Source organism: Thamnophis elegans, chromosome 5, assembly GCF_009769535.1.
Source record: "Thamnophis elegans isolate rThaEle1 chromosome 5, rThaEle1.pri, whole genome shotgun sequence".
Taxonomy (NCBI): domain Eukaryota; kingdom Metazoa; phylum Chordata; class Lepidosauria; order Squamata; family Colubridae; genus Thamnophis; species Thamnophis elegans.
In genome coordinates, this window is record NC_045545.1 from 58,738,246 (window position 1) to 58,756,543 (window position 18,298).

An 18,298-nucleotide genomic window follows, 5' to 3' on the forward strand; every position below is an offset into this window, starting at 1 on the left:
CTCCAGGTACCAGATCAACAGGGCATTCATATGATCACTGAAGTGGTATTGATCATCCTTTGCTTCACTGAATATGTCTGTGAAGTCTCAGTACTTAAAGAGAAGACCATGAAGTGCTTCTCGGTCTCCTTTGGCAGCTAAAATGCCAGTTCTCTGGTAGTTCCCCAGAGCTCCAGGAACCTAATAAAAATTATGCTCAGTGGTTCTGAGATCATGTCTGCTAGCTCCTTCAGAACCCAGGGATATAATACATCTGGTCCGGCAATTTGAAGTTGTCTAGAATAAATAGGTATTCTCTGGGCTATTTTGACTTGTATTCCTATTCTTGGACTATTTTTTCCTTTTGTATAAAGACAGATGCAAGGAATGACAGTTCCGTTTTCTCCCTGCTACATGTCATGTCGTTGCCATCTTGTCCTATTAATGAACTGCTCATTTCCTTTATATTTTTTAGATGTTGAAAAAAACTTTTAAAATTATTTTTGGTATGTGTTGCTAGTCTTAGTTCATTCTGTACCTTAGTTTCCTGACTTCATTTTTGCAGATTCAGGCTACGAATTGGTATTCTTTTTAAATTATGTATCCCATTTTCCATTTTTTATTTTTTACATTTTAATTATTAAGTATCAACATAGATGATTGAAGTTATTTTGTGTTATTATGTGTGTTTTTAAAACTTTTTAAAAATATAACATGCTTATTGTTTTATTTTTATTTTTTTCTGAAAGCTGCCCTAAGTTTCTTTTTATGAAATAGGTAGCCATATTAATTTGATAAATGAATGGAGGAGCATTTTCATTAAGATCTCAATTTGTTAATTACCATCCCCATCCATTAAGTACTGAGACTTTGCAGACACATTCAGTGAAGCAGAAGATGATCAGTTACCACTTCATTGATCATATGAATGCAGGTCAGGACTGGGAAAAAAATCTTGAAATCTAGGAACTTGAAAATCAGTTTTGATACAGAAAAGAAAAGGCAGATTTCTCCATTCTTAAGTTCATATGAACTTGATTTCAGAAAAGTAGCTGCTTTGTTCTTGTTTCTAAATGGTTCTTCCATGTACATGAGTGAAACAATTCATATTATCTTCTTCTTCTGATACTAATTAGATTAGTGCCCTATCGAGGATCTTTACCCAAGAAGGAAGTGACAGCTCAATAACATTTAAAAAGCGAACAGAAGCTGACATTTTAGCCCCATTAACTGAAAATGCAAGGGATGAAGTTATATTTGCTTTTAATTTGAAGTAGATTTTAAAAAATCAACTGAGAGAGGAAAAACCCAACTCATTTGAAACATTGATATATTTTTCTTTTGCTACTGAAAACTTTTTAAGTTAGGAAAGGAAAAATGAATTAGAACCACATAAACTATTGTCAAGTCAATAACACATTGTTTTTAATTGAACCATAACCTTGAACCATTTCAAACAAAATTAATCAGACTTTGCTGCATTCCTTGAAATAGCCCCTTGGAATTTTTTGTTTTGTCTTCCAGCTATATGTAATAAAGTATGTATTAGATCTCACATATATTATATTATATATTTTATATTAAAGACAAATTCCAGATTTGGTTTTTGAAAGCTGTGCTTTTGTCTGCCTTCATTTTGGGCTAATGTACAAATTAGTAATTTAGTAATTTAGTAATTTAATAAATTTATGTGCCGCCCAATCCCGTAGGACTCCGGGCGGCTTACAGAAACAAGATAAAAGTTAAAAGTTAAAAATAAAAAAGAGAAACAAATTTAAAAACAACACACCATACATTCCGTCTAGGTGGGGCTGGACCTTGTTCGTGAAGTCAACAGCCCCAGGCCTGCCAGAATAGCCAGGTTTTAGTGGGAGAGTGGGAAGGGTCCGGATCTCTATGGGTAGATCGTTCCACAGAGCTGGAACAGCTTCAGAGAAGGTCCTCCCCGGAGGGGCCGCCAGCCGGCATTGTCTGGTCGACGGCACCCGGAGAAGGCCCAACCTGTGAGATCTTATCGCCCATTGGGAGGTAGGTGGCAGGAGGCGGTCTCTCAGATATCCAGGTTATATAGCAAATTTTGGTTTCTTGCTATGCTTGCCATCTAATACATAAAAGCCCATACAATAGATCAATACATTCTGCAAAAGGTTAGGTCCTGACATCTGAGTGTGATATGTTAGTTATTTAAATGTTTACTGGATGATGCTTGCCATTACATAAGGCAGCTTTTCCTCAATTCGATACACTCCAGTAATATTAGGCTGGTATTTTTGAGAAGTCCTATATATAAAAAAAATAGGATGTGGCCTGGATATACTATGAGTTGCAATTCCAAAATATCTCAAGGTGGTTGTTATTTAAGATCTTACTTTTGGTTTCTTAATCCTAACATTAATAGCCACAACGGTATAACAAAACATATGGCAGAATTCCCTCATCCAGCTAAATATGGAATTAGAAAATGCAGATTTAAATTTTAGAATTCTCCAAATACTTTCACATAATCTTTTCCAAGCTGGAAAATTATCTTGAATGCAAACTCAGCATAGTACCTAAAACCACTTTTCCATGTTTGGACTGGATGCCTATATGCTAGTCCACTTACATCAATGAACCCACCCTCTTCTCCACTGTACCTTGTTGTGAGCGATGGTTGTTCACTGCATTGGATATGTATGGTGCTGAGCTCCTGCATGCTCCGTAGTCGGGTTGCTGGCACACTGGAATTGGGGAGGTGCGTTGTCTTCTTACTACGTCGAGAACAGCAGGAGGTAGTCAAGCCCTGTTGACTTGAAAGGGAAGGGCTTCGGGTTGATGGGTAATTTTGCATTGAGCTCTCCAAGCAGTTTTGCTCAAACATCTGCTCATCAATGAACTCATGGTTCTGTCAGAGAGAGCATCAACAAATATCAGTAATCAGAGTTAGACTTTCAAACACTTTTATGTGTTCTCCATGGGAATCATGACAGCATTTCCTTTCTCTAAAATGCATCTGGCTGTCATGCTGAAAAATAATTTGCTTAGGTTTCAGGTTTCAGGTTTATTGGGATTTATATGCCGCCCTTTTCCCTGAGGGGACTCAGGGCGGCTTACAACCACAGGGGAGGGGGGTGCAAGGTCAGAAACAAAACAATATGTGCACAAAGAAAAAAATAATAAAACACAACTTTCATTCAGCAATCAAACACTCGGGCGGGTAATTGGAAACCTATCCCCAGGCCTGCTGGGAGAGCCAGATCTTGAGGGCTGCGCGGAAGGTCTGGATAGTGGTGAGGGTACGGATCTCCATGGGGAGCTCGTTCCACAGGGTCGGGGCAGCAACAGAAAAGGCTCTCCTCCGTGTGGTCGCCAGTCGACATTGACTGGCAGATGGGATTCGGAGGAGGCCCAGTCTGTGCGATCTAATTGGTCGATTTAGGGAGGTAATCGGCAGAAGGCGGTCTCTCAAGTACCCAGATCCACTACCATGGAGTGCTTTAAAGATGGTCATCAGTATCCTGAAGCGCACCCGGAGACCAACAGGTAGCCAGTGCAGCTCGCGGAGGACAGGTGTAACGTGGGCGAACCGCGGTGCGCCCACTATCACTCGCGCGGCTGCATTTTGGACTAGCTGTAGTCGCCGGATGCACCTCAAGGGCAACCCCATGTAGAGCCCATTGCAGTATTCCAGTCTAGAGATCACAAGGGCTCGAGTGACTGTTGTGAGAGCCCCCCGGTCTAGGTAGGGCCGCAACTGGCGGACCAGGCGAACCTGGGCAAATGCCCCCCTGGTCACAGCCGACAGCTGGTGATCAAAAGTCAGCTGTGGATCCAGGAGGACTCCTAAGTTGCGGACCCTATCTGAGGGGTATAAAATTTGACCCCCCAGCCTAAGCGTTGGTGTATTAGCCAAATTATTGGGGGGGAAGCACAACAGCCACTCGGTCTTATCCGGGTTGAGTACCAGTTTGTTAGCACTCATCCAGTTCTTAACGGCCTCCAAACCCTGGTTCATCACGTCCACCGCTTCATTGAGTTGGCACGGGGCGGACAGATACAATTGCGTATCGTCCGCATATTGATGGTATTTTATCCCGTGCCTCCGAATGATCTCGCCCAGCGGTTTCATGTATATGTTAAATAGTAGGGGGGATAGGACCGAACCCTGAGGTACCCCACATGTTAGGGGCCTCAGGGACGATCTCTGCCCCCCGACCAACACCGACTGCGACCTGTCCGAGAGGTAGGAGGAGAACCACCGCAGAACAGTGCCTCCCACTCCCACCTCCCGCAGTCGTCGCAGAAGGATACCATGGTCGATGGTATCGAAAGCCGCTGAGAGGTCAAGGAGAACCAGGATGGACGCATAGCCTCCATCTCTGGCCCTCCAGAGATCATCGGTCAATGCGACCAAAGCGGTTTCTGTGCTGTAACCAGGTCTGAAGCCGGACTGGAAGGGGTCAAGATAGCTAGCTTCCTCCAAGGCCCGTTGAAGCTGAAAGGCCACCACCTTCTCGACAACCTTCCCGATAAAGGGAAGGTTGGAGACAGGACGAAAGTTGTTTAAGATGGCTGGATCTAACGATGGTTTCTTCAGGAGGGGTCTCACCACCGCCGTTTTAAGTACGGCGGGGAAGTGCCCCTCCCGAAGGGAGGCGGTGACAACTTAGGGTAATATAGTTCAGTTATATCCAATTCCATAGTCTGAACATTTGTTTTGCCGTTGAATATCAGGAGGAAATATCCTGACAGCTAAATGTGGAAGTGTTCACATAATTGATTGGTGTGATTCAATAAACAAACATTTCCTAAATTAAGAAATATATTTCCTATTTTTATTACGGAATCAATTTAAGTATCCTAATTTGTTTCCAGATATTAGTGTATTTTTAAATAAAACCTGACATTTAAATATGTGGATGCCATATGCCGATGCCATATTTCTGAACTGTTATAAATTAACTCAAATATAGTTGAACGGTGGAGTCCTTCGGTTGCTTGCAGACATTTCACTACCTGACCAGGTAACCTGACCAATGCTAGTGAGTGTGAGGTTTGCTCCCTGCTTATATACAGTACCTTGCCCTTTCACTATTGATCAGGATGTGGTTTTTCCTCCCATGGTAGTTTCTTGATTAGAATACTGGTTTTACTTGATTTTTGTCTGATTTTACCTGGGTGTTAATTGCTGGAGTGGACCTGTTCTTGTCTTTTTGTTTCCTTCTAAGCTTGTCATTGTCTCTTTTGAATAATGTGTAAATTTGGTTTACCTCTGTGTGCTTATTAATGACTGATTTGTCTAAATGCCAAGCTACCATAGTGTTTTTGGATGTACTTTAGTCTAGGATGCTCACAGTTTACTAGTTCAACTATGTTGAATCTGTCCATGTGTTCTAAAATTGAGGAGTTTTCATCATGTTTTCTGAGTGCTAGTTAGTGTTCATAGCTCTTCTGTCTGTCTGTCTTACACAGTGTTTGTAATAGTCCGTATAGTGTGTATGTTAGGATTCCAAGTAACCCCCAATGAAAGAAAACTCCGAGGCTTGATGTTCCTCAAAGTTCCATCTCCTGCACCTACAAATCCATCACATAGTCCAATCAATTCACTGTTCCAACTGAGACAACCCCCAGTCACTCCCATCCAGGTGCAGATCAAATTCCCTTGACTCCCAGAGAAAGGAATGTTGTTATGGCTAATCCTCCACCACTCCTTGTAATCCCTCATTTTCCCAGCCACAAAGTGTGGCAGCCCTGAAGCTCCAACAAAAAAGATGGCTTCCAGGGCTGACATGGTGTTGACCCCTGTTTTTTCTTCTTGGGCTACTGGTTGACTTAAGATGTTTTGGAGGAGTTTAGTTGGTTTGTGTGCTATGGTGCTGTCATATGGTTGTAAGTCTGATGGCTGTTTCTGAGATGTTTTTGATGCATGCCAATGTTATTCTTGATAATATGTTAGTTGTTGTGTGGCAGTAGGTTGAATGATCAGGCACTTTTTGATAAAGTTGTATGGGAAACTGAACAGTCGGTTTCTATTTTTCTGGTATCCTGGGTTGCTACAATGTCTTTGTACTTGTTTAATACAATAGCAGAGTTGGAAGGGACCTTGGAAGTCTTCTAGTCCAACCCCCTGCCTAGGCAGGAAACTATCAGGAAATTTCTCCTCAGTTCTAAGTTGCTTCTCTCCTTGATTAGTTTCCACCCATTGCTTCCTGTTCTACCCTCAGGTACCTTGGAGAATAGTTTGACTCCCTCTTTGTGGCAACCCCTGAGATATTGGAACACTGCTATCATGTCTCCCTAGTCCTTCTTTTCATAAAACTAGACATATCCAGTTCCTGCAACTGTTCTTCATATGTTTTAGTCTCCAGTTCCCTAATCATCTTTGTTGCTCTTCTCTGCACTCTTTCTAGAGTCTCCATATCTTTTCTACATCGTGGCAACCAAAACTGAATGCAATATTCCAAGTGTGGCCTTACCAAGACATTATAAAGTGGTATTAACACTTCATGTGATCTTGATTCTATTCCTCTGTTTATATAGCCTAGAACTGTGTTGGCTTTTTTGGCAGCTGCTGCACACTGCTGGCTCATATTTAAATGATTGTCCACTAGGACTCCAAGATCCCTCTCACAGTTACTACTATTGAGCAAGGTACCACCTATATTGTACCTGTGCATTTCATTTTTCTTGCCTAAATGCAGAACCTTACTCTTTTCACCATTGAATTTCATTTTATTAGATAGTGCCCAATGTTCAAGTTTGTCAAAAATCTTCTGTATCTTAAGCCTATCTTCTGGAGTGTTGGCTATTCCTGCTAGCTTGGTGTCATCGGCAAATTTTATGAGTTCCCCATTTATTCCCTCATCCAAATCATTGATGAAGATGTTGAAGAGTACTGGGCCTAAAACAGAGCCTTGGGGTACTCCACTGCATACTTCCCTCCATGTAGATGCAGTTCCATTGAGGACTTATACATTAAGTGTGGTTGGTTAGTCAGTTACAAATCCATCTGGTGGTGATGTTGTCCAACCCACATTCTTCTACTTTATCTAGTAGTAGGTTATGGTATACCTTATCAAATGCCTTACTGAAGTCCAAGTAAACTATGTTGATGGCATTCCTCTGATCCACTAATTTTGTCACTTTGTCAAAGAATGCAATAAGATTAGTCTGGCATGATCTGTTTTTGACAAATCCATGTTGGCTTTTGGCTATTACTTTGTTTACTTCTAGATGTTCGCTAATTTGTTGCTTGATTATCTTTTCCAGAATCTTTCCTGGTATTGAGGTCAGGCTGATAGGTCTATAGTTTCCTGGATCTATTTTTTTCCTTTTTTGAAGATGGGAACCATTTCAGCTCTTTTCCAGTCCTCTGGCAGTGGCCTGGTGCTCCAGGATCTCTGAAAGATATAGTTCAGTGGTTCTGAGATCTCATCTGCCAGTTCTTTCAGAACCCTGGGTGTAATCCGTCCGGTCCTGGTGATTTGAACTCATCTAGGGTAAACAGGTACTCACCATTTTCTTCCCTTCCCTTTCAATTTGTGTTCCTAATCTAATTTTTGTGATGATCTTTTTGGTAGATTGGACTGTTTTATCCATTTGAATAATGCTTTTACACAACTTTATCTGTGGAAGGTTGAGTTGTTACTTTAGTAATAGAACATTAAGTTAGCATACGTTGTTTTTTGATAGACATAGTTTATTCAATTAGGATTACTGAATTGACCAGCTTCAATGCCAATATCAGTCCAGAAAGCTAAGATGATTTAATTCAGTTTGACAGTTTTTATCAATTAAAACATTTAGTTCAATGTGGTGTTTGATTTGAGTTTTTGATTTTGACTCGAGACGTAACTTGGATTTGTTGATAGCAATCAAATAATCTTATTGAATATTTGAACATAAACTTCATTGGGCCAATTCAATTTTGTACCCTTATATATTTTATGTAGGCCTAAACTAATCTTTTTGATGCCTAGAGCAAGTTGTTTTTCCCATGGAAAATAGTACATAAACAGTCCAGAATATTTGTAAGATACACAATCGAAGATTGTCATTATTTGAAGCAAAAAATAAAGTTCATTATTTAAGCCGTCCTTTAATAGCTAGGTAGTTTGGGGTCATTAAAAATACTAATTGTATATTATGATAAAAACAGCTGATCTGTGCTTTTGACCATCTTTTGAATGGAACATCATTATTCAAAGTCTCTGAGAAAAATCTAAGTAGTCTATAAATAGGGGCATACCCAAGAACATGTTGTCCTATAAATACTCATGCAAATAATTTCAATTCATGTTTTGAGAGTTAGCATCAGAAGGTATTCTTCAAGGGAATTCTTGTTCACTAGGTTTGAAATGAAAAGCATTTAATTCAACTTTGGTGGGTCACCTATTAAAGTGGGGGTAGTCTTTTAGCTATATATAATTGCTGCCTATTTGAACATTCAGAAACAGACCATTGGATATATTTGAATAAAACTCTGGAATGAAATTTTATTAACAAATGGTTACTAGTAGCGCAGAACACATAAATAATTGTTTGTTTTTGAGACTTGTTTACAAGAATGCCAAAGTAATAAACCATATGTCAATTTTCATTTAAGATAATTCAGATGTCTTCAATTTTGAGGGCTATCTAAAATGTTGTCAGCTTCTTATAGGTGGTCTGATTCTCTGGTGTCCTGTCAATTCAAAGTATGGCTATCATTGTAGGGCAGGTAGCTTGAAATATATCTCAACCTCAAGCCTCTCCCCTGAAGATATAAATCAATGAAAGAACAAAATTCAAGAATCAGCAAGTGCAACTACATTTTCCAAGTAGTAAAAATAACTGTTGCCATTTGTAGCATGCTAGATCTCCTCTCCAAGTCTGTCCACCATGAACATGTCACATGATCTCACCTCTTAAAGGCTTAGAAATATTTCTATTGGAAATTTGAAACTCTTTTTTTATCCTAAGAATAGAGCAATATATTTGTGTATGTACATGTCCAGATCTGTATGTACAGATGCCTTTTACGTTACGTTGTAATTTTCTTGTTTGTGACTTCATCCTAAAATGAAATGTCTTCATACACTGAGCTCTACTGACTTACCATAAATTTTTCAACAGGCCACAACAATTCTCAACTATGTTTTATATAAATCCAGAACATAAAAGTAGAAATCTTGGACTAGAATTGTTATAGTTTGCAATCTAAAAAAATAATGATAGGCAGATCAGGAATGCATAATAAAGGTATTCAGCAAATAGGTGAGAAATGAATGGGAACTTTACTTTTATGATAAGAGTTAAAAGGAAAAACAAACATCTTAGCATATATCAAAGCTACCACATCCACATCAAATAATTAAACATTCACATTTAGCATATTTGAGCTTTTAAAAATAGATAAAGCAATTGCTCTCCCTCATTCAATAGTCTTAACAGTGCTCAAAGCCACCACAATAAAAAAGCTCCAACATGCACCATCTGCTAAAAGCAGAATCATCACAAGGAAGGAAGCAACACTTGAGACATGGCACAGAGATGGCAGTAAACAGATTGAATTAAGAAAGAAATACCTTGAAGGTGGAAGTTCGTACAGATAACAGGGGATCATCCACAAGATAGGACAATCCCTACAGGACAACATGTCAACAAAAGATAAAAACACTATTGATTGTTCATTCCAGCATTCCAAAATCCAATCCCAACATTCTGCCTAGCATTTCACACGTTTGAATGGGCAATGAGGCCTTTCCTCAATCTTATTTTAGATTGAACTGTCATCTCACTGATAGCAGAACCCTCCAAAGTAGCCAGGAAAAAAGTAAATTACTTTATAAGCCACTAATGGAGGCTCTCTCAAATGGAAATGATTGACAAAAACTGAGGTTGCTTCCAGGCCTAGATTGCACAGTGCACTAGCTCTGCCTTATTCAAGGAAAATTTCAGTGCACGTAATGCCATGATTTAATTATAATCAACCCATGCTTTCCCATTTATAATTAGAGGCTTTTTAATAGCAAAACATTAAGCAAGGAGGATATTGGGAAATTGTTATTCAAGATACTGTGGTGTTATATTCCCAGGCAATAATCACAAACAACTTAAACTTTTGACAAAACCTATTTTTATTTACTTATTACAAAGGCATAACCTTTGTTTGTTATCTGAGTATTAGTTATGAATTATTACATACTGTAGAGCTTTTTTAAAATGCAGCTGAATATATAAAATGTGTAATATGATTTCTAAATATTTAGATGGTTAGATTAAAGGTTCAAATTAACTGCTTTCTCCTCCTTTAACTCCCTCCCCCTCCTGTAACAAGAAAAAGTTTTGGTTACTTTTCTACTCCTACCAATTTTTTAATTTTTACTTGGAGCAGAAAGTCTTTACATTGCAATGTAATTTTTTTACAAACCTCCTTTACAAGCTACTTTCCCCTACTCACAACCTCTTTGGCCTGCATGCTGGTTCAGGCTATACAGAAACCAAAGGGGCGAGGGAAATTGATAACTTAGGGATTTTATTGTTGTCCTTTGACTTGCTCAGTTAATTGTTTCCTTCACAAACTGGAGCTTTCTTTGTTGTTTCAGTTCTATTTCTGGGTCAGCACCACCAGGATCATTGTCCATCTGCCATGATTCGTTCCCTGGGTCTCCTCAGTTGCTCTGAAAGCATTCAGCTTTTTCTCCAGGGCACCTGCAGGGATGATCTTTCCTCAACTCCATTCTCTTTCTGATTTCTTCTATTCTTTGGTTGTTCTAAAAGTCCTCAACTTCTCCAGGAACTAAACATGTTCCAGAATAGTCTTTAGCCATTTTCTTTGAGAAGCAACATCAGCAGCAGTAATAAACGGCCATGATTGTGATAAATCTCAATAATAGCAATTCAAACACCCAGAACAACAATCAAGATTAAGGAAAGCTCCTTAAACTCTCCTGTATTCGGCCTTAAAATGCCACCTTGCATCTTTGTGATCTTCAGGTGTACATGTAGTATTGGACATTTAACTGAAAGTTATTGGTACCTGTAATTTCATGAGGTTTTTTCCTAAGTAATTCCCAGTAATTATATTGGGGCAGGTAGAGTCCCAGCTGCTCTTAAAGAGTTGGATATCTTCTCACAGAGAAGAAAACAACATTATGACAATTCCTTAGCAGCTGTAAAGAGAAAACTGTGCAATTGGGTCAAGTGAGAAAATTTATTCTGGGGAAAGATAAATAATACATTAGGGATTCTGCTTCTTCCTCTATTATGTGAAGTATATATCCTATTTCCAACTGCAAAGCTATTTTGTGTTCTACTGTAAAAGCTTTTCAGTCCTAAAGCAAGGCTTTTTCCTTTAAAAGTGACTCCAATGTTACACACCCTTCCAAAATAAATAAATAAGTTTTCTGAATAATGTGGTAAGTATGCAATCTTCTTTCTGGAGAGCAGAATGAAGAATTAAGACTGCACAAAGTCTTTGAATGGGGTACATAGCGAGCAATAACTTGACCAATAAATCCCTCTCCCCCCTCAGCTACTGTGTAAGTGTAGATACATAGCAAACACTTCTGAAAAGGGAACTGGCTATGCATGTACATCAGTGGTCGGATTCAAATTTTTTTACTACCAGTTCTGTGGGCATGACTTGGTGGGCACGGCGGGCGAAGGTTACTACAAAATCCCCATTCCCTCCCAATTAGCTGGGACTTGGGAGGCAGAGAATAGATGGGAGCGGGACCAGTCAGAGGTGGTATTTACCAGTTCTCCAAACTACTCAAAATTTCTGCTATCGGTTCTCCAGAATTGTCAGAACCTGCTGAATATCACCTCTGATGTACATATAACGGAGGCAAATAGAGCAAGTCTTAGAAGCAACAACACTGAACTTTCTGCAGAACAAGGTTGCTTTCATGTTTCAAAAAAGAGTGTTTTATAAAGTGCTCCTTTTCAATAGCTTACATTGTCCTATTCACCAGTGTGTCTTAGCTAAATCTAACTCTGGCTTTGATAAGAGAATCGCCATTATGATGCTTTGTTCTGATTCTATTCACTCTATATATTTGGCAGTTCTGGAAAAAGTGAGATAAGATGGACTAAATATTGCCTGGGGATAAACAAAGCTAATATCGTGAAGCCAAGGAGAAAATTGGAATTCTCTGGCTATTCTAATGAGGCTACAATTAACTAATGGAGAAAAGCACTTAAACTTTTGAGGAATTGTCAGTTATGGCCAAAGGCTTGCAAATTATAAACTGGGAAGGAATGGACCTTGTTTTCCAGGTCTCCTTTCAATGATTGGAAGCAGAAAACTCTGGAAAATATTAATTTGGAACAGAGTAGTGTAGATCAATGTTTTTCAACATCTTTAATAGGAGTGGACTTCGATTCCCAGAATTTTCCTGCAAATATTCTGGGGAATTCTGGTGGTTGAAGTCCACACATTTTAAAATTGCCAAGGTTAAGAAAACACCACTCTAGATTAACAGTGAGAGTGTGTGGAAAAGGGACTCAGAGATAGGAAAGCTGGGAAAAGACCAATTATAAGATAAAAGATCTAGTATGATTACTAAATGAAACAATTGGAATTGTGATTTCAAAGACCTTTGTCTGGAAGCACCTGAGAAAATAGAAGCTGCATATTCATATAGAAAAAGGTTGAACATTTCAATACAATATTATTTGTTTGCTTATTTTTTAAATTGATAGCAAATACTTTCCAACATTGTTTTACTTAAATAGCTGAATTTAAAGATGATTCACCACATCTCAGATGTTTTAACACAAAGCTTCGACAATAGACAATACAAAAAGCATTATTTCTGATTTAAGGAAAGGTGAATTGCCCCTTGAAACCTGTTAGCAATGCTTATGTATAGGTCATTTTTCATTCCACTAGCAATTGTGGGACACTACAAAAGAACTCTTTGGTGGGTCTAGAATTCATAGTCTACAATGAGACAATGTGTTGTTGTGATGTTTTTTAATCAGTTAGGTATGATGGAAAGGCATGCATGTTCAGCACAAATGCTGAATGAACTCTTTTGATGAATGCACTGGAAAACACACTGAACATGCTATATGTCAGTCCTTGAATGACAACCTCTCTTCAAAATGATAGATGGTAGGTCAACAGCAACACACCCTTTCCAATAACTTAACAGCTATATATTACTGATTGAGATTGCAGTGAGCCTCATCTGATTCCAATTCCATGCGGATGTAGCACTGCATGCATTTTCATTACTATTTCTGGTAGATAGAGATTTCAGCTGAATGGCGAATCTTTTATTCTTATTCATTTAGATTGTATATACTTTGGCCATTAATTATTCTTTAAACAGCCAATCTCCAAAGTTTTAGAAATGTATTTGCCTGTTCCCCATTTAATTATGTTGAAAATAATTCAACAACTAATTATTTGAATCCATTGTTATTCATTAAATAGATTATGCTGACAATATAGTTTGTTTCTGAAGAACATATAATACATACTCAAGGGAGCTGGAATGATATTGTGGCCCCCCTCCCAATCCATCTAAACACAGTATTCATAAAGTTTAGTTGGGGTGAGTACCTTGTTCTTACTCTTCCCTTGTTTATTCTGTAATTGTGTAATGGGATTACATTATGTTTGTATGTTTGTGTGCACACAATATGTATGTGTGTGTATTCCATTTTTCAACCAGAGCAGGTATCAAGATATACCATTTAATGTTCACAACAGCAGTATGATTTAACTAAAAACACCTAGTCAGATTCATGGCTAAGAAAGAAGGTTCACCCTTTGTTTAAATTATTAATAATGTAATTTAAAACATAAATATGCATTTCATATAATTTGGAAAGCCACAATTTAATAAGCTATAATATTTTAAGGAAAGAAATTTATAATTCATATAATTAACAATCTATTTTCTCACATATTTTTCTAAATCCTGCAAGGCAACATATCATCATCATCATCATCATCATCATCATCATCATCATCATCATCATGATGGATTGAGAGGAACGGATTGTTGTTGGGGGCAATATGCTGACTCTGTAAACCACTTAGAGAGGGCTGAAAGCCCTATGAAGCGGTATATAAGTCTAACTGCTATTGCTATTGCTATATACTAATAACCTTGAAAAATAATTTGTAGGTTTTGTTTGGAATATTTTAGGAACAGGATAAACCATGTCTGTACCTCTATGCTCAAAGGAAAATAATTACATTCCTTGTCAGAGTGGACTCCTTTTTATGGTTCAATCAGAATTAGGATGCAGATTTTATTACCTGCTGTTTAACACAGATTTGTAGGTTTGAAAATGCAAAAATACTTTTGTGTATAACATAAATTTAATCTAAAGAACAGACTTATATATTTCCGTTACTATTAATGTAACTTTCCTAAATTATAAAACAATTATATGATGCATCTTTTGTTATTTTCAAATTGCCTAGAAGAATACAGTAAATAAACTATATTTGCTAGCTGTACATATTCACTTAAGTTAGGTGAATACATGCCTTCTGAATTTTTCTGTTATCTCTCATTGTGGAGATAATATTCAAGACATGTTTGCAACATTTATTGCATATGGTAAACATGCTTATGTAATACACTATTCTCCAAAATCCTTTTTCTTCTCCTTCTGTGCTCTCCATGTTAAGGTTTTCTATTTGTTCCTACAAGAGTGGCAAGAATGACAACAATTCCTCCAAGGCTTTGCATTCTGTACTCACAAGTGGCCTTCATAGGACTTTCCTCATGTATAATTCATATATTTAGTAAGGTCTATTGCTTTGTATAAAAAGCAGGGAGGATAAGATTGAAAATGTTATAATTTGAAGAAGGGTAAAGCAATAAATAAAATAAAATGTTTATTAAGATAATAAAGATACGGATATCAATCAATGCAACAGTGATCATTAGGAGGTAGTTGCATAGAGCAATTTTGGGCCTTCATATGTACTTAGGGACATATTCCATATACACATATGCTGACACATCTGGCCAAATGATCAAAGTTCAGGTAACCAAAAGAGTAATGTGTTTTGGTATACAGCAGATTGCTGTCATATGTACATTAATAATGGATCCACGGAGATGGCCTTTCAGATGTTCTTACAGTACTCCCAAATCTTAGCAGCCCTACACAGCATAGTCAATGGTGAAAAATGAGGGAATGGTGTAATACAACATGTAGAGGGCCATCCATTGTTCACCCTTACTCTAGAATACAGGATTACTATAAATACTATGGGATGATTATTGAATAGCCAATGAATAGTTTGCTCAGGTTTCATACTTCTATTTCAGAACTTATGCACATACTGCCTTTTCTGTTTCTTTTCCCCCCTAACTGTAGTTAACAAGTGTATTTGATAACAGTTTTGCATATTTGCAATAAATCATAATGTAATGACATTATTACAGGGAGGGAGGAGAATATGGAAATCCAATTAAAATTAGGCTTATCAAGGCTCAGTATTGACTCAATCCTGGCATGCTAAATTTAATATATAACCCCTGCATAAGCTTGAGTGAAAAGAAACTCAAAAGCACTCCCTCTTTTTACTTACAGTTGTTTTTTCCAGGCAATGCAGCAGGTGGTGATGCTGACTTTCAATGATGGATGTGGCTTTGCTGATATTGTGCTCATCGTCCATAGACCCCTAAGCAGACAGAAAAGGCAACCATGAGATCATTTCTACAGAGAAAATAGCAGTCTTGTCCAGCATCTGAAAGTCCAATATGTAAAAGATGAACAAGAAAAAGACAAATAAGTGCTCTTAAGCTTCAATATCCTTGCCTAATAAGAAGGAGCCCTAGTTCTACTGCATAGGGTTATCCCAAAAGTTAAATTTTAAAAAAGAAGGAAGAGGACTGAAAACTCCCCCATCCCCCGTCAAAGACAGAGGTAAAGACAGAGACAGAAAGAAAGACAGATTGGCAGGTAAAGCTACAAAATAAAGCTTAGTTGTTGTCTTCCCTAATCTCCAGCTGGGCACTGATTGGAAGGTTATATACATTCTAATCCAGACCAGAACAACAGATTGGGAGAATCTGATTCCATGGTAAAGTGCTGCAATAGCTCTCCAGACTGCTTTTGCTACAACATAGTCAAGACGATTTTATTCCTGGTAATAGAATCAACAGAAACATACCAGACAATCTAAAAATTGCCTAAATATATAATTTAGAACTTAAAAAAATATATCTCTCTAGAAAGCTGCACTAAACAGATCCACAGTCACAAAGGAGGCTGGTTTACATTCCTAAATTGTGCCACCAAAGCAGCTACTTTTATATGTTTAGGTTAGCTTCTGCTTCTGCTTTCTTTGACACACCAATAACATCTGCAGCTGCAATGCAAAGTATAATTTAATTCAGGTTGCATGGTTCTTGGTAGGAACAAATAGATCTTTGGAGGAGGTTAGTACACATCAGTATAACAAACATATTAAAAAACTACAAGGAAACTCTATTATTTACAGCACAGACGAGAGGATGGATGCTTAACTTTCTCCTTTTTGCCACAGCTGCACCACAGCTTTATCTTCAGCATGGAACATCTGAGCTACTCGTAAAATGGTGATTGAAGATGTGGACAAAAATTCTGATGGTTCTCTAAATCCTGCACATATGACAAAAGGCTTCATTTATCTGGAAATACTTAAATTTCAGTTATCAGGGGTGAAGAATTGTTGTCAAGTAGACACTTTATCAATAATCAGCATTTATGCAGATCTAATAACTGGTCAGAAAAAAAGATTTCTGTGCAAGTGATTCATATTTAACACTTTCCGAAGGGAAACAGGATCTTTCCAAGTAATCATTTTAGAAAGGAATGCTTACTACTTCATCATTGTAGGGAATCAAAATGAATCTCTTCTCTGTCATCCAATCTCATGCTTGTTCTTGGATAGTAAGCTATGTTTTCCCAGCATTCAACATGAAGCCATGCCACAATGCTTGACGTATTTTTTTGCTCAGATAGATATGTATCCTGCTTTTTCATCTGGGAGAGCTGATAGGATTTCAGCTCTGTGCAGGCACAAAGAATTCCAGCTCCCTACAAGTCGGTACAGCTCCTTGAAAAAGGATTTCAGCTTGGCTCTGCTTGCTTGGAACTGAAAAGCTTTGGCAGGGAGCTCTTTCAGTCAGTGCCCAGAGATGAAAAGAGCGCAGCAGCTTGTAACCTTCCCTGTTGACTTCTCCACTGACTTTTAAGGGAAGTTGGCAGAGAGGATTGTGAATGGCAATCACATGAATGGGGGGGATGGGGGGGTGTTGGTGTGATCAGCTGGGAGCTAGGTGTGATCAGATTGCCAAGCATCCAGATCACATCATGCGACCATGTGTACATGTGTGATATTTTGGAACACATGGAAATCCTTTACAGGCATTTCCAAGGCCATTGTTAATTTGATCCACCATAAAGTGAACAGTACAATTTCGTGTTTACAATATTAGCAGCAAGTCTAATTTTTTACAGCCATTACCTTGCACAAGTCCTTGATAGGGTTGTATCTTATGTTTTTTGTCCCATACCTACCATCTGTACTTTTACATGCACAGATGGATGCTGTCTGGTTGAATTAAAGACAATAATTAAGCACTTCCCATTACAGATTGCTTGATGATAATTCAGCCTTATTATTATTATTTACCCATTGTGGTTCAAAAACACATGTCATTTCAAAGGAAATGGAATTTTGTTCCAAGCAAGGCTATATTCACAACTCTATAGCTCTATAGCTTTATCTGAGTCCTTTCTCGGTTATTTCACTAGCACACTATTACTTAAAACTGGGAGTGAAACCTGGGGATATGAGAAGCTTCTTATACTGAATCATATCTCAACTAGGGTTGATATATCTGGATTTGAATCTGGGATTTTTTCATGCAAAACACATGTTCTATCATCTCAGCTATAGGGCTCTTCTGAAAACAACAACTGCAGTCTGGATTATTTAGATTATGTTAGTGACTCTGCTGGCCATTTTGCTTTCTTTTTGTGCTTCCTTGAAAGAGACCTTGAAGAGTATATTTTGAAGCAATCCCAAAGTATCAAGGAATCAAAGTCTGGAATAATCTACCTAGTTGTAAGAATTTTCTGAAAACAATTTGTAACTTGGCAAAACAATAACTTTGCATTGCTTCCTTTCCTTATATTATTTTGGCATAATCCGAAATTGCAAATGTAATTTGTTAGACATTTTCATCAACTCAATTAAATGCAATAAATTGTGACATTCTACCTACTGTGAATGACCCATTTTTTGGAATATAGCTGTAATGCTGATCTAATGAGGACATTGCCTATTTAAATGATACTTATCAAAATAACCTCTGTGGCTGAAACTCTT

The 18,298-nt window shown here is 37.9% G+C and overlaps 1 protein-coding gene across 1 annotated transcript in view; it reads right to left on the reverse strand.

The window, feature by feature from the left end:
- Nucleotides 1–18,298, reverse strand: part of KCND3 (potassium voltage-gated channel subfamily D member 3) — a 422,047-nt gene that overhangs the window by 2,607 nt on the left and 401,142 nt on the right. Inside the window, 3 exon segments of the mRNA XM_032217390.1 lie at nt 2,616–2,863; nt 9,525–9,581; nt 15,509–15,601. Coding sequence (XP_032073281.1) covers nt 2,616–2,863; nt 9,525–9,581; nt 15,509–15,601 — 398 coding nt within the window.